Genomic DNA, 24583 nt, shown 5'->3' on the forward strand with positions numbered 1-24583 from the left:
GCTGGAGGTGCGACCATTTTTTCCAGGCTCTAAAACCCCTGCAGTTCCATTGTATAATCTCAAATTTTTGTAGATATTTAGCTTGTTTGTTAGATCGGCTAGCCATCTTTTAGTATTTATTTACGGTGCAGAGGACCGGTCCGGACCTGGAGCCGGCCCCGAAAAGCCTTCTTCTGCTGCCTGACGGGAGGCCTGCTTGCGTTTAACCTGCGGCAAGTCGCTCTGAGTGGTGTTTTTAATTTGGGCAATAACCCAGGGCTGCACGACTTTAAGGACTGAGTTAGAGACCTGCGCCACAATTTCGGGAAGTGCTTGCGTTAAGGCTGCCGTGAACATGTCCTGAAAGGACTCGCGGACTGCCGACATGATTTGAGTGGGGAGGGCTGCCACGCTCGCCTCTAATTGCTCGGTTTTACGCTCTAGGGACTCGATGCGACCGATAGATCCGGTAATGGAAGCTGGTCCAACTACCGTGTCCGCGTCCTGTCGCGAGACGCTAGTGAGGCGGGATGTGACGGAAGAGCCGTCATCGGGCCCCGTCCTCTGCCTCGGCTTCCTGCACTGGCTCGGATGACCCGACCTGCTTGGCTTCTAATTCCTGAATTTTGCGCGCAAGAATTTGGTTCTGGCGCCTGAGCTCCCCTATCTGCTGCTCTAGGGCGGTTTCGGTAGGGGAGGGAGAAGGGGAAGGTCCGGAGACTGCCCCACCCCAACAGCTCACCTGTGCTTGGACGGGTGTCAAGGGTGGGAAGTCCTTGACCAAGACAGGAGGCTCCGACGGGGTCCCAGACTTTACATTGGTTGAGTGCCTGGTATTGGTCTTCTTGGGTTCTGGCTTATTCGACTTGGCGGCTGGTGCTTTCTTAGGGCCAGTCTTGGGAGTCGGAGCCTGTTTTTCCCCCATCCCCCTTGTCCTCGGCTTGGATCCGCGTGGGGATCCCGACTTGACCGGCTGCCGGAACCGTCCAGCACAACCGGGAGCTGCAGTCTTGTGGCCACCGCCGCAGAGGAGGCAGCTCGGAATGCACTGGTGTTCCGTGGGGCCGTCAGGAGTAGCAGCAGGTACCTGAACGCCGCAGCTTGTGCAGCGGCCGGGCTGCGGGCGCGGGCAAGTATCTGCTCGATGGCCCACTGTGCCACAGAGTGGGCATGCAGGCACTGTCTTCTTATACAAGCGAACAGGGAGCCGCTCGCAGTTGTATAACACCGTCCGTGGCACCTTGGTCCCCGCGAAGGTGATCACCGCAACCGGGATGTCCCCAAGCTTGCGCACAGACACTACATTTGGCTCAGCACTGAGCTTGCTTTTCACAGTTTCGGACGTTTCGTCTTGAGAGACATGCACGATGCCCCGACAGAACTCACCGGAGAGTTTGGGATGTCCCCGGAATGTTAGCTAGCGGCCCCTGACTGGCAGCTTAATGTCCCGGAGGAGTCTCTCGGCGGCGTCCACTGATTTGAGCGTGCACACAAGTACATTTTGATCCCAGAGGGGCCACACCGCAAGTCCCACACTTGCGTCGGCTCCGAGGATGCTGCGGACTGCAGCGCCGGCTTGTCCAGGACCAAACGTGGCCTTGAGGTCGAGCGTCTCACGCGGTTTCAGCACCACTATGATGTCGTCTTTTAGATGCGGAGCATCTAATACTCGAGGCTTGTAGTGCGGCGCCGTCCGCAAGCTTCCTCCTCCTTCTTCCACCATCTGTGCATCCCTTCCTCCTCTACACACCGCGCGCTTCACTCCTCCACCATCTGTGCACCCTTCCTCCTCTACACACCGCGTGCCGGCAGCTGACGCGCGCGCATGCGCCGTCGCGCTTCGAGAACATCGGCAGCTGACGCGCGCGCATGCGCCGTTGCGCTTCTCCCCCTTCTCGAACATTCGACAGCTGACAGTGCATGCGCCGTCGCGCTGTATATATACTCAAGGTCGGCGAGTATATATACTCGCCGAGTATATATACTCAAGTATACTTGAGTATATATACTTGAGTATATATACTCAAGGTCGGCGCTCGCTCGCTCAGTTGCCGCTCGTCGGTTGGTTTGTACGGCGCGTCGACGTCCGAGGTCGCAATGATCGACGTCCCTTCGACCAGCGCCGGCCAAAGTGTTGGCGGAACCGCGACCAAGTCGTCGTCCGAAGACAAGGCAGCGCGGAGAAGAGCTCGCGACGCCGAACGTAAACGTCGGCGTCGAGCGGAAGATGCTCAACTTAGAGAACGTGAAGCCGCTGAGAGACGTCAGCGTCGAGCAGCAGCACCGGATTCGGCCGCTTTGAAACGTAAGCGTCGACAAGAGGACCCGGACTTTCGAAAACGGGAAGCCGAGTGCAAGCGTCGGCGACGAGAGGCCGATCCCGATGCTGCCCGCGAGCGCAAGCGCGCCGAGGTAGCGGCGTGGCGCGCCAAGCAGTATGCCACGCCCAACGCTCGCTTCAAGCGCGACTTCCTCGACCGAAGCTTCGGCCACACCTGCAAGGTGTGTGATCGTCTTTGGTTCGATAACAACTTAACTCGGATCGGCAACATTCAGAACAACTCCAAAGCGTTGTCGGTTCTTTGCGATACGTTTGGAAAGGGCACCGACTATGCCGACTACGTCGTGTGTGCTACGTGCAAGCAGTCGTTGATTGCCGGTCGAGTTCCCTCGGCTAGCGTGAGTTACGCTCCGCATCCTCCTCAGTGTTCCCCCGAGGGAAGCTGCGGGCAATTTTTTTCGATGCGCGGCTTGTTCTTCGGCCGCCACTGGAGTTGCTTGGCGCGCTGTGAGGTGACGCTCAGCGCGTTCTTGCCCTGTGCTTGCTGAGTGCGAGACGCTGCTTGTTGTTTGGCTGCAGGAGCCCTAACGTCTCTCGACGCCACTGCTGCGTTCTTCCTTCCGCGCCAGACGCGGAGCATATCCTTGAGGTACTCTTCCTCGGTTGGTAGAGGTGTCTCGGTTTGAGCGGTATCCATCTGTATGATCTGTAGGGACTCCGGATCGTAGCCGGTGACTTGATTTGGAGTCGCCATTATATACCGGGGAAACCCCGGGCAGGGCCAGCGCGGCCCTTACTGCGGTTAGGCTTAACTCCGCGGTGGTTTGGCGAAAGCTTCAAGTAACCGAAAAAGGGTCAGAAGACGGCCCACCTTGACAAGACGTGATGTCTACGGTTGCGGCTGACGTTCTTGTAGACGGTGGTAGAAGGCTTGCAGGAGAACGATTTGATGTGACGCAAATAATTGCAATATTTCACAGAGCCGACGTGGTATGCGACCGCTCCCGTCGATCGACGCCAGCGCCCCCTGTTGAATAGATGGACGAACGGACAAACAGACAGATGCATGGATGGATGCATGAACGGACGCAGGGGCGGATGCATGGACGAACGCAGGGACGGACGCACGAACAGACACACGCATGGACGGGCGGATGGACGCGTGGACGGTCACACAGACGGACACATGGATGGACGGAAGCAAGAACGATTGGACGAACGAATGCTTCGCCCCACTCTCGATCATTCACTCCGTGGATATGCTCCCATTTTTTTTTTTCATGTCGTCATCCACCTAATCCACGTCTGCTGCTGAACCAAGGCCTAACCCAGTAACATCCAAGTGTACCAGTCAGTACTGTGCAATGACTGTGAACTTATTGAAAACTTCGCCGTTTACCGTGCAATGCTCCGCCGTTTTCGATCTCGTCTTCCACCTGTTAAGGTGCGCATGTGTTAACGTGGATCGAGATGCTTTCGGTTGATTGATTGATTGATTGATTGATTGATTGATTGATTGTTATGTGAGGTTTAACGTCCCAAAACCACCATATGATTATGAGAGACGCTTCAAAGCAGGTCTCCGGAAATTTCGACAACCTGGGGTTCCTTAACGTGCACCAAAATATGAGCGCACGGGCTTATAGCATTCTTTACCTCTATCGAAAATGCAGCCGCCGCAGGCGGAATTCGATCCCACGACCTGCAGGTTAGTAGCCGAGTACCTTAGCCACTAGACCACTGCGGCTGGGCGAGATGCTTTCGGACACAAACGCCACGCGTGGAAAAACACTTCCTTGGAAAGTAAAGCAGCAAGAAATTTTCTGTGCGAAGACGCTGTACATGCAGGCCGCATGCGAATGCGTCGCCAAGGCCGATACACACTGCAGTGCACCACATATCTCCAAGCTTCCCGTTCGCCTGGTCGTGTTGCTGCACAGCACAGTGCAGCATTGCCTGCAAGCTGGCTGCAAAGCGCACTTCGGCAAAGGTGCATGCAACTCACGTCGACTTGAAGTTTTCTCTGCAACAGCGCGCGCATTGCTCACAGTGGGATTTTCCAAATCGAATGAAAGTAATATAACATAAAAAATTTGGCAGATCCCACGTGCCCGGGAATCGACGTTATGCGAAGCATGCGGAGGGAAGGTGACCGTGTTGCATTGTTTTTTCATTGAGCGACACTTCATGAAATGACGCTAAATATATGTACAAATGTTGCAGTCACAGACGTACGTTGAAGAGTTGCAGATGTTTATATAACCGGTTGTTTGCACTTGCGCAACGACGCCAACTGTAACATGCGTATTAGCAACACCAGGAGCTGATACGAAGCGCTGATGCTAGTGAGGATGCTGGCCCTGGACACTGCTACATAAATCAGCTTCAGCGCATGGCAGCTAACAATAATTGATTTTAACCCGACGTGACGGCTGTATAAAAGGAGTACATATGTAAAGTTTACAAAATTGGACAGGCAGCACTGCAACCACTACTGACGTTTCACAGATTAGCGTCTATTTGAAAACTAGTTCCTAGACCTGGCATAGCTCAGTGGTACAATGCTTCATTGTCACGCAGAATGCTTGGGTTCGATTCCAGCTGGGAACTTGACATTTATTCTTTGCATTCATCGGGTCGACGCTACCGATGTCGGGTATTTCTTAACGCGCGCGCGTTAAAATTGCCCATGAGTGTTCTCGTCGTTCCTGGGTAGATATAGTGTCAGTCACCTGTAGCACATAGCAGCATACCAGCGGCACATGCCCGCCTGTGGATATGTGCCGCTGTCTGGCGGGAAGTGTTTGACGACGTACGCGACGAGATTGTGACATTACTCAAGTCTTGACCAGTGCGTCATATTCGTCAGACCATCTTACCTTCCAATGCTAATTTTGGTTCACGCCAAGTTAAAGGGGTCACCACGAGAGCACCCAAACGTGAGCGGCTAGATATATAGGTAGATAGATAGATACGCTCAAAGTCACCGAAGTTTGCTAAGAAATTCTTCGCATTTAAAATAAAAGGAAAAGGCGGCTGCGAAACTGTTTTCTGCTCGGTGGGCGCCTTAAGAGAGACACGATTCCCAGAACATCGGCGAAATAATGCTTGTTATACGTAGCACCACGTTTCGTTTCTGCGAAGGCTGTGTTGACGCTCGGTGCGGACGAACAAAAAAAGTATACGCACTCGTGCATTCTGTTTCGCACTTGTAAAAGCAGAAACTCGAGAAAAACGCTTATCTAATTTCCGTGATTATACACGTCCTATCACGTTGTTGTCTGTAAGCAGACTCGTCTGTTTTCTTACTCCGGTACCCGTTTTTGCAGCAGAGCTGCTACGGTTGAAGATTGCCTTGTGTCGTAAACCGAAAGAAATGTCACCACCAAGCACCGGTACGCGCTCAGTGACTCCCCAAGCGTACAGGAGACGCTGAAACGTGCATACGACCTCGGCTGCGACCCTGCATTGCGCGGAACCTAATGCAACGTGTGCTAATTTTTTTTTAGGGGCGAAGCTCTTCTTAAGCCGTGGGCCGTGCGTCCCCGATGTATGCAGTAGTAGTAGTAGTAGTAGTAGTAGTAGTAGTAGTAGTAGTAGTAGGTAGCCACGTTACGCTTAGTCCTTGGAATGTCCGCTGCATGCTGGTACTCGATGAATATATGATGAAAAGATCCGAGATGGTGGTAAATGGAGTGTTCACTATGGACGGATGGATGCGTGGACCGACAGGCGCGCGGACAGACAGACAAACATCAGATGGACAAACTGATGGACGCACGCCCCCACGCACGGATGGACCGATGGACGGACGCACGGATGGATGGACGGGTGGACGGAAGCAAGAAGAAATGGACGGACGGAAGCAAGAAGAAACGGACGGGTGGAAGCACGCACGGAGTGACGGACGCTTCGCTTTACTCATCATCATTCACTCCGTGGATATGCTGTGACTGTTTTTTTTTTTTTTAAGTGCGGGGCACGCGCTGCCGTATGCTCTGCTGTTGTCGTCCCTTGGCACAGCAGGAATGGATAACCCAGGAACGAAGAGAACACACATGGGCAATTTAACGTGCGAGCGTTAAGAAATAACTGAAATCGGTAGCGTAAACCCGACGAATGCAAAGAATAAATGTCAGGGTCCCAGCTGGAATCGAAGCCAAGCATTCTGCGTGGCAATGCAGCATTTTACCACAGAGCTACGCCAGGTCTCAAAACTACTTTTCCAATAGACGCTATCTTGGTGGAACGTAAATAGTGATTGCAGTGCTGCCTACTCAATTTCATAAACATTACACATGTGTTCCTTTCATATATCCGTCACGTCGGGTTAACGTCAATTGTGGTTAGTTGCCATGGGCTGAAGTCGATTTATGTGGTAGTGTTTAGGGCCAGCATCCTCGCAAGCATCAGCGCTTCATATCAGCTTCTTGTGTTGCTAATACGTATGTTCCAGTTGGCATCATTGCGCAAGTGCAAATAACTGGTTACATAAACATCTGTAACTCTTCAACATATGTCTGTGCGTGCAACGTTTGTTCATATATTTAGCGTGATTTCATGAAGTTCCACACAATAAGAAAAATTGCAACACGGTCACCTTCCCTCCGCATGCTTCGCATAATAAGTCGATTCCCATGTACGTGGGATCTGCCGATTTTTTTTTTTTTTTTTTTTTTTTACAGGACAGTTCACCACGTGGCATACGAACGGAAGATGCATCACCGGCTTACCACTGCTTACAGATGTTGCGATGGCTGGACGAGGCTTAATGGTGAAAGCGGATGCTTGCATCGTAAGTGCCACAATCTACCGTGAGTATGTATTGGTATTTCGTGCCCTGGGCTTCAAAGTAAACGGAAGATTGAATGGCAGGGCTACGTGCTTCCACATCGAACGAATAAACCGCGCGAAAAATGAGGACTAGAAAAATCAAGGGCCGACAACAGTGCTGTCGTCTTTCCTTCTTTTGCTCGTCCAGGCTTCGCATGCCAACATGCCCAATCAACCGTTCTACTGCTGCATGCACTTCTGCGGCTGCGAAGACAACATAGACAACCAGTACCACTGTCCTCGAATCGACTTACAAGCGTCGTCACATTTACAAGCACATCAGAACGATCGGACATCATTTAGTGTACCCCAAGCACACGCGCACCAGTGCATTCATTGTGCAGTTACTCGACTTCTCGAAATCCACTCAACGTTTATTTCGGTGTACCTTTCACCCTTTTTTGCGTGTATAAAACTACATACGTAGAATGAACTTCTTGATAAAACTTCACAGTGGAACCAACTAACATAGTCCACAGTATAGACCACCCCTACATTCCAGCCTTTCGTGTACGTGCCACGCTGTGTTCCATATCAAACGAACACTTTTGATTCGCAAAGGCCAGCGCGTTAGGCCCAGCGTGCCGCCAACGCTCGGCGATCCGGGCTATGGGTCGGCCACGTAAATACGTACGCACACACACGCCCAGTCGAGGAATTCTCGAAGCGAATGTCTGCCTGGGCGGCGGATCCTATTTTTGTTAACGCGCGCTGTGTTTTGGCGCCGAGCCCCGGGCTGCAGCCGCCACCGAATTACGGCAGAGACCTCTGACGGCCACGTCAACCCTCTTTCTCTCTCTCTCCCTTCATTATTTAAGGCCCCAGAACCTATTCGTCTCCCGTACTCATACAGTAAACGGTTCTTACCTCCCCACTTCTCTCTCTGTCTCACTGAAGCAGCGGCTGCAGTGATTGCACAAACGCGTCTTTTCCTCCCGTCTCGGTGTTGCCCTCACTAACATGTCCGTCTCAGCCAGCCGGAGACGACGTCTTCTCCTGACGTCAAGGCTGCTACGTAGCGTGATGCTGAATTGAGGGGAGGGACGCGGTTAAAATTGAGAGAAAGGATCATACAGAAAGGATTGATTTCGTAGAGAAGGATTCGCTCGCTCACGATGGCTCGCGCTCGTTTCGCCGCCTGCGGATCCTTCACCTTCTTGGTGTTCTGCTTGGTCCACCTAGGATTGCCGAATTACGCGGACGCCACGCAGTGCCTCAATGGTGGTCGCAGTCGCCGGCACAGTCGGCATTTCGGCGAGCCGCATTGCATCTGTCCAGCTGGATACCAGGGTCCCCGGTGCGAATCTGGTGAGTGTTTTCATTATGCTTTTATTGGCATGTGATATGACGGAGATGTTGACGCACAAGAAAAGCACCGGTCAGTCGTTAGCTTTTCAATGGACTGAGCAAACAACACAACAAACACTAAAAAATATGCCGGTGACTGTTGTACTTCGGCTGTTACTCTCCTTTGTATTGCTGTAACAAAGTAACTAAAGGTATAAATGCCCTGATAACTCATTAGCCCTTGTATGTGGTGTAAGAACAAAAACATCGCAGCACATCCACGGAGTGAATGATGATGAGTGCGGCGAAGCTTCCGTCAGTCCTTCCGTTCGTGCGTCCATCCGTGCGTCCATCTGTCCGTCCGTCCGCGCATCTGTCTGTCTGTCTGTCTGTCTGTCTGTCTGTCTGTCTGTCCGTCCGTCTAGTCTAGTGAACACTCCAAGTACCACCATGTTGCACCTTTTCATCATATATTCATCATATACAAGTGCCGCCATCCAGTAGACATTCCGAGGACTAAAGGAGAAGTGGTTACCTATATTACTACGCCGACGACTACTATACTACATACATCGCGGACACACGACCCACGGCATATTTATGAGCTTCACCCCTAAAATGCCAATAGCTGGCGGAATGCGGTAGCCGCGCCTGCATTTTAAAATCGTTCGAATGGCGAGCTCGTGGACTCAGTAACGCGAGAGACGCTGGTGCGTCTTCACTTTTATATATAGCTGAACCAAATGACGTTGGTGTCAGTAACAATGTATTAGTACACCGAAGCCGATGACAAAGGCAAAAGAGTAGCAAGGTGAGGCACACCTTCTTTAGTACGACAACAGAGTTTACGACATGCTAATTCTTGCAACGAAACTTTATAATGTAGTTTCTACAATGCAGTCCGAGTAAAAAGTGATATGGACTGTAAACGGTAGTGAAACTGACAAGAGACGCGTGAACGGCTCGTTAACCGTTTAGAAACGGCGCGCTTTCCTCGCGTTCGTCTCAACGTGAATGCTACCAATCATCGTAGCGTAGTGTAGCATGCATGGTAGCGAAATTTCAATTTCGAAGGTTGTGGACTCAGATACTAGCGGAGGAAAGGGTGTTCTTTCGATCACTTTAATTCATTTCTGTTTGCATCATAGTTACTCTACGCTACATCTAAACACAACAATCAGTGATTCCAATGCTTTCGTAGTAGGTCCAATGTCTGTTGAAAACGCCCCGCCGCGGTGGGGGCTATGGTATTCGGCTGCTGACCCGCAGGTCGCGGGATTGAATCCCGGCTGCGGCGGCTGCATTTCCGATGGAGGCGGAAAAGTTGTAGGCCCGTGTGCTCAGATTTGGGTGCACGTTAAAGAGCCGCAGGTGGTCGAAATTTCCGGAGCCCTCCACTATGGCGTCCCTCATATTCATATGGCGGTTTTGGGACGTTAAACCCCACATATCTATCAATAATGTCTGTTGAATTCCGGTTAACCTACCTTCCTTCTTTCATACCATATCTCTCTCTACCTTATATTGCACAAAATATTGACACAAGGTTGCTGCAATATAAAGAGAGTTGCTTCAACTTTGTGGCAACACAGCGTGCTACCAGGTATAGTACTGTCGTGTAGTCGTGAGTATCCTGAGTATCCTGGCTGGATTATATGATCATGTAGTGTTTACGATTTACCACTTCGTTTAAATTTTTTTTCTTAGAAAACTGATTGACGATTTAAAGCACTTTTTATTTCACTACGGGAGTGCAGAAGTCTGTCCCCCCTCCCCCCAAAAAAATCACTTTAGGAAGCCTGTTTAGGACGTCCCATGCTACATGGCACCTTATGAATATTTAATAAGGCGAAAGCCTGAGATGCCCTATCAAGCGTCAAAATGACCGTTGGCAACGACACGAGTGATACGAAAAATCATCGTAACATGGTGACTTCACCATATAACGTCATCGCAATGTCACAGATCACCAAAATTAGTGACGTTGCACGTCGCGCGTCATGACGCCACCGCCTGACACCATGTCTTGGTCAAACATGGGCCGATCATGGAGGCAGTACAAACCAGGTAAAGTGCAGGAAGCTTGCGATGCCACCAATCCTGGAACTTGTGCAAAATCGGACTACCTGTGCGAAAAGCTTGCGCAGTTTGTGAAGGATAAGTACATCTACTGAGAAGGAAAATACGGCTTTCGCCTTGCAGTCATTTTAGGCGAATGCACAAGGTAACACGGGAGTTTTTTTTAACTGTGCTTCGAACATAATGTGAACGACCTGTTTAGATGACACTTACTATACACTGTGGCAGGGCAGAAAGCAGTCCCGGATACGACAGTTGAACGGATAGCGTTTAGAACGAAATGTGGAAGACTTTTAAACACATGTTCTGCACTGTGTCAGGATTAAGCCATACCGGCTGGTGCACGATAGCGTTTATAACAAAATGTGAACGACTTCGATATTGCGCGTACTCTACTATGGCAGGGCAATAAGGCGACCCGATAACGACTATTGAATTATAGCGTTTAGCCCGAAATTTGAAATATATACTGTGATCTGTAGACGTACTCTACTGTGGAAGAGCGACAAGTTGTCCAAGCACGTTGCAGGTTTCATAATAGAGAAATTTACTGTCGAAGACAGTGGATAATAATAAAATTTCAACAGAACACCTCTGAAAGACCTCCGAATGATGCCATTAGCTCAGCAACGCGCGTGATGCGTTTTTTTCCCCTCTTGTCAAGCTCGATACCCACCAAGGTTAGACAGGGTCAAATATGGAAAAAAGTATGCATGAGATGTATTATACGATATGATATGTGAATAAAAGCCGTATTGTGATTTCGTATTTCATTCATTGCATGCCTCTTTAAGCTTTGCCACATTGAAAAAAAAAAGTTAATTTTGGTACATGGTATATTTTTATTAGATTATGTTGGTCTTGAAGTGGTCGCGGTTTTGAGGTTCGTCCCAGCGAAGGTTTTATCTGAGTTCAATATTTCTAAATGACCACCGGCTGTCTATCCTACGATTTCTGTTGCCGGCCCAAGTACTTTTGGTTTGTTTAATGTCAACTAAAATAATATCTACCCCTGTTTGATATGCGATTCATTCAGATGTCTTGCCTATAATTTTCCGTTATACTGCGTGCAGCGTAGTTCCCAACTTTTTCTCGACTTTGTTGTTTCTATATTACTCCTTCGTTCTGCAGTTCTCATGTCTGCAAGCGGGCGACAACTTTTCTTGGCACTGAATGGAAAGCTATACGGAGGCGGAGCTTTGCACATGTACCACTACGCGAAGTAGTCCGTTTCGGCGCGCGTCTAGTATATAGTATAGCGTCTAGTTCAAAAACGCGAAATCACAACGAATTAATAATGTAAATACGACTATCTTAATGATGCGAGCTGCATCATGTCTCAAATAGCTCCACGTAGAAAATAATGGGGGAACTTCCATTTTTCACGGTGAAAATACGGGTGCCTTTGTGGAACTGCATTCACTGGCAACATGATGCCCGCGATTTGGATTTGTAGCTTTCGCTCCAATGCCAAGAAAAGTTGTCACAGAGTATAGAGGCGGGGTGGGGCGGGGCGCGGGGAGGTCATAACAGACCAGGGCTCTAAAACGGCTTCACATGCCGTAAAGTTTTGTGACTTTGCTAAATAGTCGTTGCATTATTTTCTCGACTATTGAAAACAATCGCGTTTTGTTCGGGTAAGCTGCAGAGGTGGAGCTGGCCTCAAGCAGTTTTTTTTTTGTTATGTTTCGTTCTCGTGAGGCACCCCACGCGGTCACTATAAGTCGAAATATTACCGAGGAATGAAAACTGTGTATTTCAAAATCAGCCTCCAGATTTCATTCATTGTCGTAATCAACACACACACACACACACACACACACACACACACACACACACACACACACACACACACACACACACACTGTGTGTGTGTGTGTGTGTGTGTGTGTGTGGACAAAATCCCCCCTTTTCCTTCAATATTCTCTCGCAGTATTTCTCCTTCAAAAATTAAAGAGAAAGTTATTGGCTCAGGCTACCTGATTAATTTCAAGTGAAACATCGATTTCAGCCAACATGCTGTACAATACGATATACACTCGTGCGCTTCCCTAAGCTGGTAGCTAATGCAGTTGTACACACATCCAACGTTCCGGCCAATCGTTTCTATTACAACGTATATATGACTTTCCAAAGGACTGCTTGTAATCGAATAAATGTTAGAAGACAAATATTGCCTACCTTCCCCATCCTTCATCTCTTCGCTTGCCTTCGTTCACCCAGTGCGTGCGCCTATGCCCCATTCAGTTGTCTATGTGCACGAAAATTATGAGCGTGAACAACTGAGGGAAGTGGTGAAGGATGTCGCAAACACTCAGATCCATCTTGACCCCTTCTCTCGTCATTTGACTGCACTAAATGACCATGTTTTTTTTTTGTGTGTGGTGCGCTGCGTAAAGCGAACCGACCACCCCTTGCAACGTGTTCCTCTTGCATGCTCATGACGTATATCAAACTTTAGTCCCTTCGAAAGCGATGAAGCGTTCTCACAAGCCCGCGTTCGGCTCGCGCAGACGTGGATGAGTGCCTGTCCGAGAACCGCTGCACCCACGACTGCGTCAACACCTTCGGCTCGTTCCGCTGCTCCTGTCATCGTGGCTACCAACTCGCCAGTGACGGCGCTTCCTGTTTCCGTAAGCATGACGTCAGACGCGTGCGCCTCGTTGTACACTGAAGCTGTTGCCTCGTCGCTTTCGTTAAAGCTCATCACAGCGCGGGCTCCTACGGGGCTTTCAGTGCCAGCTGGCAGCTTCGCAGGCACGCGTTGCATTCTCGGGTTGCAAGCTCTCATTGTAACGAGCTGCTTGACGCTGGTTGCTCGGCTTTGCCAATGAAAATAGATGCTTGTTGCCTGCCAAGTTGAGAGCGACACTGAATAGTAGGAGGATTTCCCTCGTAGAATAAATTACACTTAGAACAAATTGCACCGATACACTCAACCCGTGCAGATGGTTAATTTATATCGCTTGGGAGTGCTAATCATGTATTGCTAGAAACGGGTTTCATTGAGTTATAAAGAAGCTACAGAGACTTCTTAAGTTCCAGAAATTTCCATCGAGGCAATTTGGTCGAAATACAAAAAGGGGCCGCAATTCGTGACGTCAATGCCTTCGTGCAAGTTTCTCATGTTTAATCATGAACCACTACCAACATGCCCAGTTGGAAGTTATCCTAAATGTCACAATAGCATCCAGGTGATTAGATTATTCGATAGTTAAACTGATATCTCTGTAGATAACGAATCTGTGATAGCGAAAGTAACGATGACAAAGTAATGAAAAATCAATACTGCATGGTTTTTTTTTAGTTACTGTTTTGAGGCTGTGAACGAGGACCCTGTAACCATATACGATAAAAGCTCTCGTAAAATTTTGTAGTGATTGAATTCGTGGCACTCTCTTCCTTACACGAAATATGGCCATGGTGTCGCTATTGCCGCAGGCATTGAAGTACAGGAAATACACGATTGTGGCGTCGACAATGCTGGCTGTGAACAGAACTGTCACCTCACTTTGTTCGGACCAGAGTGCACCTGTCGCAAAGGCTACAGACTTCTCTCTGACAAAAGGTCTTGCGAAGGTAGTCCCCTGCGCTTTTTCATCTATCTATCTATCTATCTATCTATCTATCTATCTATCTATCTATCTATCTATCTATCTATCTATCTATCTATCTATCTATCTATCTATCTATCTATCTATCTATCTATCTATCTATCTATCTATCTATCTATCTATCTATCTATCTATCTATCTATCTATCTATCTATCTATCTATCTATCTATCTATCTATCTATCTATCTATCTATCTATCTATCTATCTATCTATCTGTCTGTCTGTCTGTCTGTCTGTCTGTCTGTCTGTCTGTCTGTCTGTCTGTCTGTCTGTCTGTCTGTCTGTCTGTCTGTCTATCTATCTATCTATCTATCTATCTATCTATCTATCTATCTATCTATCTATCTATCTATCTATCTATCTATCTATCTATCTATCTATCTATCTATCTATCTATCTATCTATCTATCTATCTATCTATCTATCTATCTATCTATCCGGTCAAACATGCAAGAAAACTGTCCGGTCTCAATGAGACCGGACAGTTTTCTTGCACGTTTGAGAATTTGATCAAATATGATTGCATATTTAGTTCAAAGTTTCTATCGCACGTAGTACTTATACTGCTAAGCCATTCGATCTGTCCACGTTGATCCGAAGAGGGGGACACTCCCTATAAGATAAATCCCAATTGCATACTGGTACCTGGTATTGTTCAAATAACCAACTCATCTTTTATTGTTTATTTAGAGCTCACTTAACATTGCGAAATTGAAAACCAAACGATGGTCGAATTCCGTCTGCTTAGCACGGATTCCAAGACCAGCGCCGCTTTCGAGTGAAAACTAGCATTACAATATATGCATTTGCGTGTATACAATGCACACAAGGTCCTTTTGACACGTCTCAGTGTATTTTGAGAAAGTTGTGCTGGTCAAAGCAGACGTCTGCGGATGTGGAAGTTAGTTTAAATATGGGTATTCGCTGGCACGACACAAATGCTAACGTGCCTTCACTGTGGAACAAAAGCCGAGCCGTCGAACAACTCTATCTCTAGCTTTTTTTTTTTTCATTCTCGGGCACTTACGAAGAGTGAGAGCAAGATGTATATTTTTCTTCCGATTTCTCTGTTGTTATTTCCTCACAATATTTCATTCGCACGCATCTACGGAGACATCGACGAGTGCCTAGAACAGCCGGACCGTTGTGAGCATCGCTGCCAAAACTTGGATGGTTCCTTTCGGTGCACATGTCCGGTAGGCTTACAACTCGCCGAAGACGGCAGGACTTGCAAACTGACTCGTAAGTCTCCGGCCACCTTTCGTACGTTGACTGACCGTGTCATTTCTTACGACTTTTCGGGCTGCAAGCTTTCGCGTTCGTTTACCTCTTCGCCCCCTCTTTCTCGTTCCAGAGTGTCCGGTGGGGCTGTTCGGTCAGAACTGTGAGCACTCGTGTCGTGCATGCAAACACGGCACGTGTGATTCCGGCGCCAAAATATGTCGCTGTCAGCCAGGATACGTCGGAGATTTTTGCGACGCCAAGTGTCCCCAGGTATAAAGTGCGCATTCCCGTGACGTTATGCTACGTGTTAGACGTAAGAGTCATCACTGCCTTTGAACGTAGAATGTACTGTTTTTTAGCAATCGCTGGGGGTAACCACCCATTGATATGGGGGGTTTAACGTCCCAACACCCTCATATGTTTATGAGAGACACCTATAGTGGAGGGCTCCGGAAATTTCGACCACCTGATCGGGAGAGGGGGGGGGGGGGGCGAGTAGCCGTGCAAGCCAGTGCCACAGTATGTCGTCAATGCATCATTACAACGCTATGCTCAGTTCGTCTGATAGCAGTAGTAAATTGGCCGAGTAGTAATATATTCATGATAGCCCACGTAGACAAAACACAGGGCTATAGGAGATTGCAGACTGCCCACGTAGATAAGAATGTGATGAGCAGCGCCTGTGTAGTCTGCATGATAGTTTTGAGTTTTGTATGCACTGGTCACCAACAGCGGTTATTTCGATTTGCAGGGTATGTACGGCATTGACTGCAAGGAGAAATGCCTCTGCAACGCATCTGCACTGTGCAATCACAAGACAGGCCGCTGCAGCTGTGCGCCCAACGGAAACGGCAAGCATCGATGTCACGACGTGTGTCCTTACGGTACGAAGGGTTTTTTGATCTGCACCCAGCCAGCGCTGTCTGTGGCGTTTTTTTTTTCTTTTTTACCGCGAATTGAGTGAAACGTCAATGCCGTATTCTAAGCAATCGTCCGTCTTCGAAGTAGAACCAGAGTCCTTCTTACTGTCTGTCAAGAGAGAGAGAGATAAATAGAGAGGAAAGGCAGGGAGGTTAACCAAGCTTGGCTCGGTTGGCTACCCTACACTTGGGGTGGAGGAAAAGGGGAATAATAGAACGAAAAGAGACAGAAAAGAAGAGGAGTAAGAAAGAGAAGCATAAATAGTCAGCTCGAAACTACACAGCACGGCCTCGCACAGTTCTTTCACAAGCGGTCGTGAAATTTGGTGTTCCTTAAAAAGTACAAGAGGGCTTTCGTGGCTTTGCGCGTATGGGAAGCCGTCGGCCAAGGTCCCAGGATCTTCTCTTCTGTAAGCGGCCGTGGATCCAGCTGACAGAGCTTGGCTTCCATAATACGTCGTTCGGTCTGGTATGCTGGGCAATGACATAGAATGTGCTCAAGCGTTTCCTCGCAGGCGCAGATGTTGCATGCCGAAGTGCTCGCCATTCCAAGGAGACGAGAGTACGAATTCGTAAATGCCACGCCCAACCTCATGCGACACAGTAAAGTTTCATTGCGGAATCGTTGGCAATGACCGCGCAGATGAAGCTGCTCGATCGGCTCATGACCAAGACCAGCGCACGCCCATACCACTCTTGAGAACGGACGCTGCAAGGCTACTACAATCACTTGCTCGCCGTATATCTCTCCTACAATGGAATACGCAGGGTTTCTCCAACACGCACCTGTATTCGATCGACCCAAACTTGCAACTTCGTTTGCCATCCGGGTTCCCACGATGCGCTGAAACTGTCTGTCAAGGTGGGTTAGAAGCCGGTATACGCCACGAATGCAACCTGACAACTTGTCATTAACATAGCCCCGCCACGGGGGTCTAGTGGCTAAGGTACTCGGCTGCTGACCCGCAGGTCGCCCGTTTGAATCCCGGCTGCGGCGGCTGCATTTCCGATGGAGGCGGAAATGTTGTAGGCCCGTGTACTCAGATTTGGGTGCACGTTAAAGAACCCCAGGTGGTCGAAATTTCCGGAGCCCTCCACTACGGCGTCTCTCATAATCATATGGTGGTTTTGGGACGTTAAACTCCACATATCAATTGTCATTAACATAATCAAAATAGGCTATTAGTTCCTGGAACCATCAAATTTTTTATGTGATCTCGAAAAAAAAAAGAGAGAGAGATCTGCCAGAATGACCGGCTGTCAAACGTTCTCTGGGACGAGCGTTTTGGAAATATGCTTCCTGAAAGAAAAAAAGAAAAAAAAAATTCTCGGTTGTCAGTAGCGTCTCACCCGCCCTGTTTTTCTTATTTTCTTTTGTGTTGTCTTTTTGCGCCTTTTCAAGGAATTGGAACCTACTCGTTCAATTTTCTGTCGTGCTATATAACTATGCACGTAGTTCGTTTCACTTTCATTTTTTCCCTGTTTTTTTTTTTGTTGCGCATACACAGGACGTTTCGGTGACAGGTGCGAGCGCCTGTGTCCCGACGACTGCCCGAGCGGCCGTTGTCACCGACGTTTCGGCTACTGCGAGTGTCCTCCCGCCAGCCACGGCCGATTCTGCAACCTCCCATGCACACCCTTCACCTTCGGACCCAGCTGTGCCAGGGCATGCAAGTGCGACCGGGCCAACTCTCTGCGGTGCGACCCTGTGGTAATTAGAGTGAACTGCATTCTGATGTTTTAGTTCGAGCCACAAAGCGCAGCACTGTATATGTGATCATGATGCAGATCTTTCCGACGAAATACTGCGTGAGTAGTATGATTAAAGACAGCGAAAGGGTCGGAGATAACGACTGCTAGATTATTCCGCCTTGTGTGAATACAATGATTGAAATCGAGGCTTCGATGAATGCGTGTCTGGTCGGGAAGAATCATCGAATAAAAAGACGAAGACAATGTAAACAAGACTCCCATTCTGGGGGCCGAAACGTTTTATTACATTTTATTGCGATAGCAATTATATGGACACTCTCGGCTGAATTTTGCCACCGGCGTCGCCGTTACTCACCGTATATGTATGAGTATCTATATATATCAAAACACCAGAAAGAAAAAAATCCAGGAAAGGACTCCAGCGCGTAGAATCGAACTTGGAACCTCCGAAACGTGAGTGCGAGGCGTTAACCACTGAACCATCGAGGAGTACGTCCCTCAATGTTTGAACGGCTAGCTATTTATATCTACCACTTACTGCTGCTGACGGGCATCTCGGGAGGGGGGGTACTATCATTACCAGCAAGATGGCGCAATGAGCGCGCGACGCGCACTCTCATTTCCGACGCGTTCTTTGCCCCGCAGAGAGGAAAGATGGATGTAAAGCCCCTGAGCGCCCACTCGTGCTCCCTTATCTCGCGGCGGGGAGGATCGTACGTTTTCGCTGGCCTTTAGCTTTCACCGTAGCAATTCCGTTGTAGTTTCCGGGCGCACAAAGGTCACTGCAATTGTTGCACAGTCTCCGAAAAGAGCGCGCTTTTCAGACACAGCGAAGCAGCAACTGAGACAATTATTCGCGTTCACCTGTACCTGTGAGTACGTTTCGTGCGTTATTTGTGCGTGAGAAACGCGGGGCACGTTTCTATCTGCTTACCATTCTGCGCGTGACCTTCCAATTTGTTGCTATCGCATTCATCGCTTTGCTTTTGCGACAAAGCTGTGACTTTTCTATTTTATTTTTCTGTTGTGGTCGGTGTCTTCGTCTTTTTATTCAACGTATACAATGGTTTTGTCATTGCCACTGTCGTATATTTCATTAGAAAAATTCGATAAATTCACACTTAGTCGCGCAAAATTTCGCGCAGTCAAGGTGTTAAATTTTTAAGCAAATCTTCTTTACAAACATAAAAAACTTACTTACAACATATGAAAACCTAGCGAAACCAGCGACAACATAGCAGCGACCGGTGTTGACATAAACACTTCAGAATCGATCAACTTCACTGTGCCAAGCTTTGCACGATTTCGAGCAGGCTGTCCGTTTTTTTTTAGATGTCATGTATCATCATGCAATTTTTATACTGAAGTTGAAAACCGCTCTAGTTTCACTGGCTTAAATACCAATGGGGTATCAACCTTAGCTATAGTCTACCTTGTACAATACACGAGTGTGTTGATGCGTATATGATTATATGGCGAGCTGGTCGACACATATATTGTGAAGCCATACAAAACACCATTCGACTCGTCCTAAGCCCGTCACCAGGGGAACGATGCCTAAGGGCTCACTTCCCCCCCCCCCCCCTATTCTTACGGAACGAGGTGTTTTACCGAAGTTATGAATAATGAAAATGGGTGTTTTTCTAAATAAGTCAAGGTCTGCAGCAAGTGACACTCTGCCCTGATGCCCCGAAAAAAAAATCATTTCTACAGGCCAGATTCGACCAACACACAACACCCACAAATCAACACCCACACAACACCCACAACACCCACAGTTATCGCGCAAAAAGATTGTACTCACCCACTCAAACTTGACATCACTTTTTAAAGAGACGTCTGGTCATGGCCTCCGAAACGGCGGGAACACGCCGCGCGCCTGCCATCTCGGAGGCCATGGTCTGGTATACGCAATCTGCCTGAGATAATAACGTCATGTCACGACGAATCTGATCGACACGTTCGAGTTGAGACTACGCCGATAAGACCCAAACTAAAGATGGTGGAAACGAAACTATGTGCGTTACTTAGCCCTACGTTGCCCCGTTCCGACCCGTGAGCATCGTACGCAAACCCATTTGAACTCAACTTGGCACTAGCATCCACAATGTGAAGCAGAGTGAACGCAATACACAACGCACGCGCGATATGAGAAGAGAACACGCCTCACGTGCTAAATGTAAATAAGCTTGTAAATGTCTATACTCCTATGTAGTTGTATTCATTGATACTGCAACAACCCAAACATCACGCTGACCGACATATAACGTTTCGTACATCTTGAATACTTCATGTTTAGGGAAACACCGCTTAATTTCTTGCTCAACCTCGATCAAAAAGAACGCCCGTCCTGAACAGTTTGCACCCCTGTTTCTCTAATACCTTAATTGCCTTGCGTCCTTGCATCCAGAGCGGGGAGTGTGTGTGCCAAGATGGTTTCACAGGAAGCAAGTGCAAGCACCCTTGCCCGAAGGGGACGTGGGGCGCCAAGTGTGCCCACAGGTGCAATTGCTCCAGCTGCGATTCCGTCACCGGAGAGTGCAAGCTGCCTGCTGCGGACTGCGAACGGTCCGGAGAATGCAGCCGAGGTAAGAGGCTACACTACTCATATATGTGTCCTAATATGAGCTGGTCGAGCCATTGTTGAATTCCTTTCCATCAAGAGTGATTAGCAACACCACTTACTTCGCGAGAGAGTATATGTACATATAGTAAGTTGGAAAGAAAGCTAAAACAACACGCTTAACTGGCGCCGTGGTCTTGGAAGGGTCATTCTTGAAACGATTTTCTGAGGCCCGGTGAGTAATGAAAAGTAACACGGTCCTTCATGCATTTGTCTAAGACAACTGGAAGGCGAGAGCCTTCTTTTTTTCAGTTGATTGTCACGAACGGTTTCGGCACCCAACGCGGCTTTGTACTGCGGCCATAAATAATTTGAATTTTCTACACGTCACCTGGTCTTGCGGTGCATCCGTGTTTGGCCCGCCTACGATGATGTGAGCATGTCATCATGTGACGTCACGTGACGTCATGTTACAGTAATGTCTTAAGGTTACACATTTTGGTGAGCTATGACATAGTGATGACACCATACGGGGACGTCATCCATTGATTATTTTTTTGCCTCGTTCGGGTTGAGGCCAACTGTGGTTTATTTAGGGGCGAATCTACTCTTAGTTTAACCTTGTCCTGCGTCAGGTGTAACCGGCAATGTCAGACAAAAAAGAAAAAAACAGACAGACAGACAGACAGACAGACAGACAGACAGACAGACAGACAGACAGACAGACAGACAGACAGACAGACAGACAGACAGACAGACAGACGTTTCGCCCCACTCATCATCATACACTTCGTGGGTATACTGTGATTGTTTTAAATGCGAAGCATTTCTTAGCGAACTGCGGCGACTTTGAGCGTATCTATCTATCTATCTATCTATCTATCTATCTATCTATCTATCTATCTATCTATCTATCTATCTATCTATCTATCTATCTATCTATCTATCTATCTATCTATCTATCTATCTATCTATCTATCTATCTATCTATCTATCTATCTATCTATCTATCTATCAAGCCGCCAACGACTTTTAGCTCTCCTGGCCGTTTCGATAATGATATCGATATCAAACTTGGTATTGCATAACATGACTGTATGAAGAACATATTTCACCAGTCATCACATGAAAATCATGACAGGTATGTCATGAATGTCACGATTTACATTTCATGGTCCTGCAGCTCTTGCGGTCGTTTCGTTCACATGGCATGTTGCAAAACTGGTATGTTATGGCATGATTGCATGGCGAACACAAGCGACAGACCCTAACATAAAAATCATGACTTGCGTGTCATTTAACAACATGACTACATGCCCTGCTCATGTTGCGCTCACGGCCGTTTCACTAGAGTCACATACACCAAATTTGGTATTACAGTACGAAATGCAGCATGTCGCATTTCGCGCCGGTTGCCGTCGGGCCGCGCCGACGGACACTGGTCGCGCCGGGCGTCAGACTATGTTCACGTGTTGCTTAACGTAGCGTCGCTGTTCTCAGCGTGCGCGTGCGTCAACGCTACACCGGAGTATATTGGGCCCTTCATGGTGTGCTCACGGCCGTTTTGCTAGCATGATATTCTTATCATGTACTTGTATCTTTGTTTGCCGTTAAATAAATTATTATGATTCTGGAGGCTAGCAGCTAACTCCATTAGGATCCGATGCCGCTAACGTAAGGAAGTACGGCCCCTCCAGTACGCTGGTTTCCGTGCTGTCAGTGACCTGAACGCGAAGTAAGCGAAAGAGCACCGAACGTACAAGGGCAGGAGCCGTCTACAGATGTATGTCGGTATAGCGCGCGCGAAATTGCCTTTTTCAATAATTGCCTAACATTACAATAATTTGTTTATGGTACTCCGAGTCTCACAACCATTCTTATCATGCAGCGGTTGAAGGCCTCCGTGCGTCGCCGTGACCGCGGTATCAAACGTCAGCCGTGGAGTATACTCTAAAATCCTTGCTCTTTGTTATGCTGTGTGTGTGTGTGTGTGTGTGTGTGTGTGTGTTTGTGTGTGTGTGTGTGTGTGTGTGTGTGTTTCAGAGAAGTGTTGTATTTGGTAAAACGCGCCATATATAGCGAGAGCTTATCGGCTTCAAGTACGGCTTCCGAGATCAGTGCTAAGGCTGACTGAGAGCGCGTTACTCGATCAGTCCTCTAGTCTAGTGAGGGAACTTGCCCACCCTTCTTAAGAGAAATAATCTTGCAGGTATAGTATACGGGAACAAAACATTTCGGTAATGTCTGTCCGAGATGGTCATGACTTCGTAAAGAAGACACGCGTATTGAGTATAGGATCATTTCAATCATAAACAAGGTTGTTCTGCTCGGTCGCAATAGCACTGGTACTACTTTTATGTTGCGCTTTTCGAATTAATACATGTATGCTGTAATTATACATCTATTTTTTTCTTTAAAGTTGTAAATAATTATCATGCTGCTATTGATGCTTTGCCCCACCACATATATGTAGTACTCTGAAGTGAGTCTTTAAGGGATAACAAATAATGAAAATCTACACGTGTAATCCTTTACTGCATATAGCATCCTTTCAAGAGCTGTTTGCGGGAGGAAATACCCCGACGGAGACCACGTTGGAAGCTTTGATCGCTGTCCCAATCGCTTTCAAGCCCCACTGCCGTTGCCAGCACGGAGCCATCTGTTCTCAGGTCGACGGCACGTGTCACTGCAGCCCGGGTTTCCAGGGTCGCCACTGTGAATTAGGTACGCAACGTATAACAGTATACGCGTGCGTTCATTAACATATAATTGATATTTTAATTAAGGTCCTTAATTAAGATTCTGTGCTTCTATAACAAAGTTCATTAAGGAGTAAACTTTACAACTTCCGTGCGGCAAATTGTACTATACTGGGCACCACGTGCGCTCAGTTGTACAATGTCCATGGCCGTAAAATTTTCGTTTCGTTACTTTCACGTCATCGTAAACGCAGTCTGCCCGGAAGGCTTCTTCGGGGAGGGCTGTGCCCACAGGTGCAACTGCAGGCCCTGGGAACCCTGCGACCACGTGACGGGAGCCTGCCGTTGCCAGCCGGGCAAAGAAGGGCCAAGTTGCGAGCACAGTGAGCACCTGTTTGCTAACACCCATACGTTATACCCATGACGTTCGTTCGAATGTTAAAATGTGAGAAAATGGGAAATTAATATCGGTAATAAGTAAATGTTCATGCAGCATACATACAAGGCAAATGAGAGAGATTGTGGTTATATCAGAAGAAAAGAAAAGAAAGGTGCCGACCCGTAACTGTCTCTCCTTACGAGGACACCTCAACAGGTCAGCAGAGGAATGGGATATGGGGAATAAAAGATATAGGGAGAAGGAAGGAGGGATAAAAAGAATAGAAGGAAAATAGACGGATAAGAAGCCGCCAGCCAACGAGAGGAAAAAAGAAGGAGATAGGAAAGTGGGGATCCGGTCGAAGCAGTCCAAGGGCGGGGTGCCACAATGCGAGAGCTGCACGGCATCAGGAGACCGCGGAGGGCGAACCAGTCGGCGGGAGCTACGCTGAAGTCGGAGATCGCGAGGGCACAACCGTCCAGCTTGAAATCCTCCGAGCGAATCAACAAGGCAAATGCCAAAGACCTGGTATGGTTCGCTCTGTGCAAGTCGAGAACTCGGGCATTTCTAGTGCTAATTGGTGTTCGCCGTGTATGTACCACAAGCTTTATTAAAGGGGCCCTGGAACACTTTTTAGGCATGGTCAGTAAACGCTGCCGATCGGTAGTCGATGCCCCCGGAAACCTACAAGCCAAATATTATAGGGCAGCATGCGGCTTGGAATTCACAATGAATTCTCAAAATCAACTAAAAATTGCTGTCTCTTCTGTCGACAAATGACGCCACACGCTCAAAAATTATTCGTCACAGCCATTGTATCAGCCATTGGTTGATTTGAGCGTGGCGCGCTCGGTCGTTACAGGGGCCGCCGCGGGAGGCCGCGACTTGTCCACGCGTGCACGCGCGATCGCACTGAACAAGTGCACAAGGTCACAAGGCACGCGTGACATATTTTCTTTTCCCAAGCCCGTCCTTCCTTGTTGAGCTTCCAGCGCTTTAATCGGGACGAA

General features: G+C 48.2%; 1 protein-coding gene across 2 annotated transcripts in view; it reads left to right on the top strand.

Moving 5' to 3' along the window:
- The first annotated feature begins 7957 nt into the window (after nucleotides 1-7957).
- The window catches only part of LOC119161521 (uncharacterized), a 31419-nt gene continuing 14793 nt past the window's right edge, over nucleotides 7958-24583 (top strand). Inside the window, exons 1-10 of one of the 2 annotated variants that reach the window (XM_075889430.1) lie at nucleotides 7958-8401; nucleotides 12973-13092; nucleotides 13901-14038; nucleotides 15189-15317; nucleotides 15430-15569; nucleotides 16051-16183; nucleotides 17728-17930; nucleotides 20343-20520; nucleotides 23040-23219; nucleotides 23449-23577. In XM_075889430.1, coding sequence (XP_075745545.1) covers nucleotides 8209-8401; nucleotides 12973-13092; nucleotides 13901-14038; nucleotides 15189-15317; nucleotides 15430-15569; nucleotides 16051-16183; nucleotides 17728-17930; nucleotides 20343-20520; nucleotides 23040-23219; nucleotides 23449-23577 — 1543 coding nt within the window. In that variant the 5' untranslated portion in view covers nucleotides 7958-8208. The remainder of the gene's footprint in view (nucleotides 8402-12972; nucleotides 13093-13900; nucleotides 14039-15188; nucleotides 15318-15429; nucleotides 15570-16050; nucleotides 16184-17727; nucleotides 17931-20342; nucleotides 20521-23039; nucleotides 23220-23448; nucleotides 23578-24583) is intronic. The other variant, XM_075889431.1, reaches the window with a different exon arrangement.

Source organism: Rhipicephalus microplus, chromosome 3, assembly GCF_043290135.1.
Source record: "Rhipicephalus microplus isolate Deutch F79 chromosome 3, USDA_Rmic, whole genome shotgun sequence".
Classification (NCBI taxonomy): Eukaryota; Metazoa; Arthropoda; class Arachnida; order Ixodida; family Ixodidae; genus Rhipicephalus; species Rhipicephalus microplus.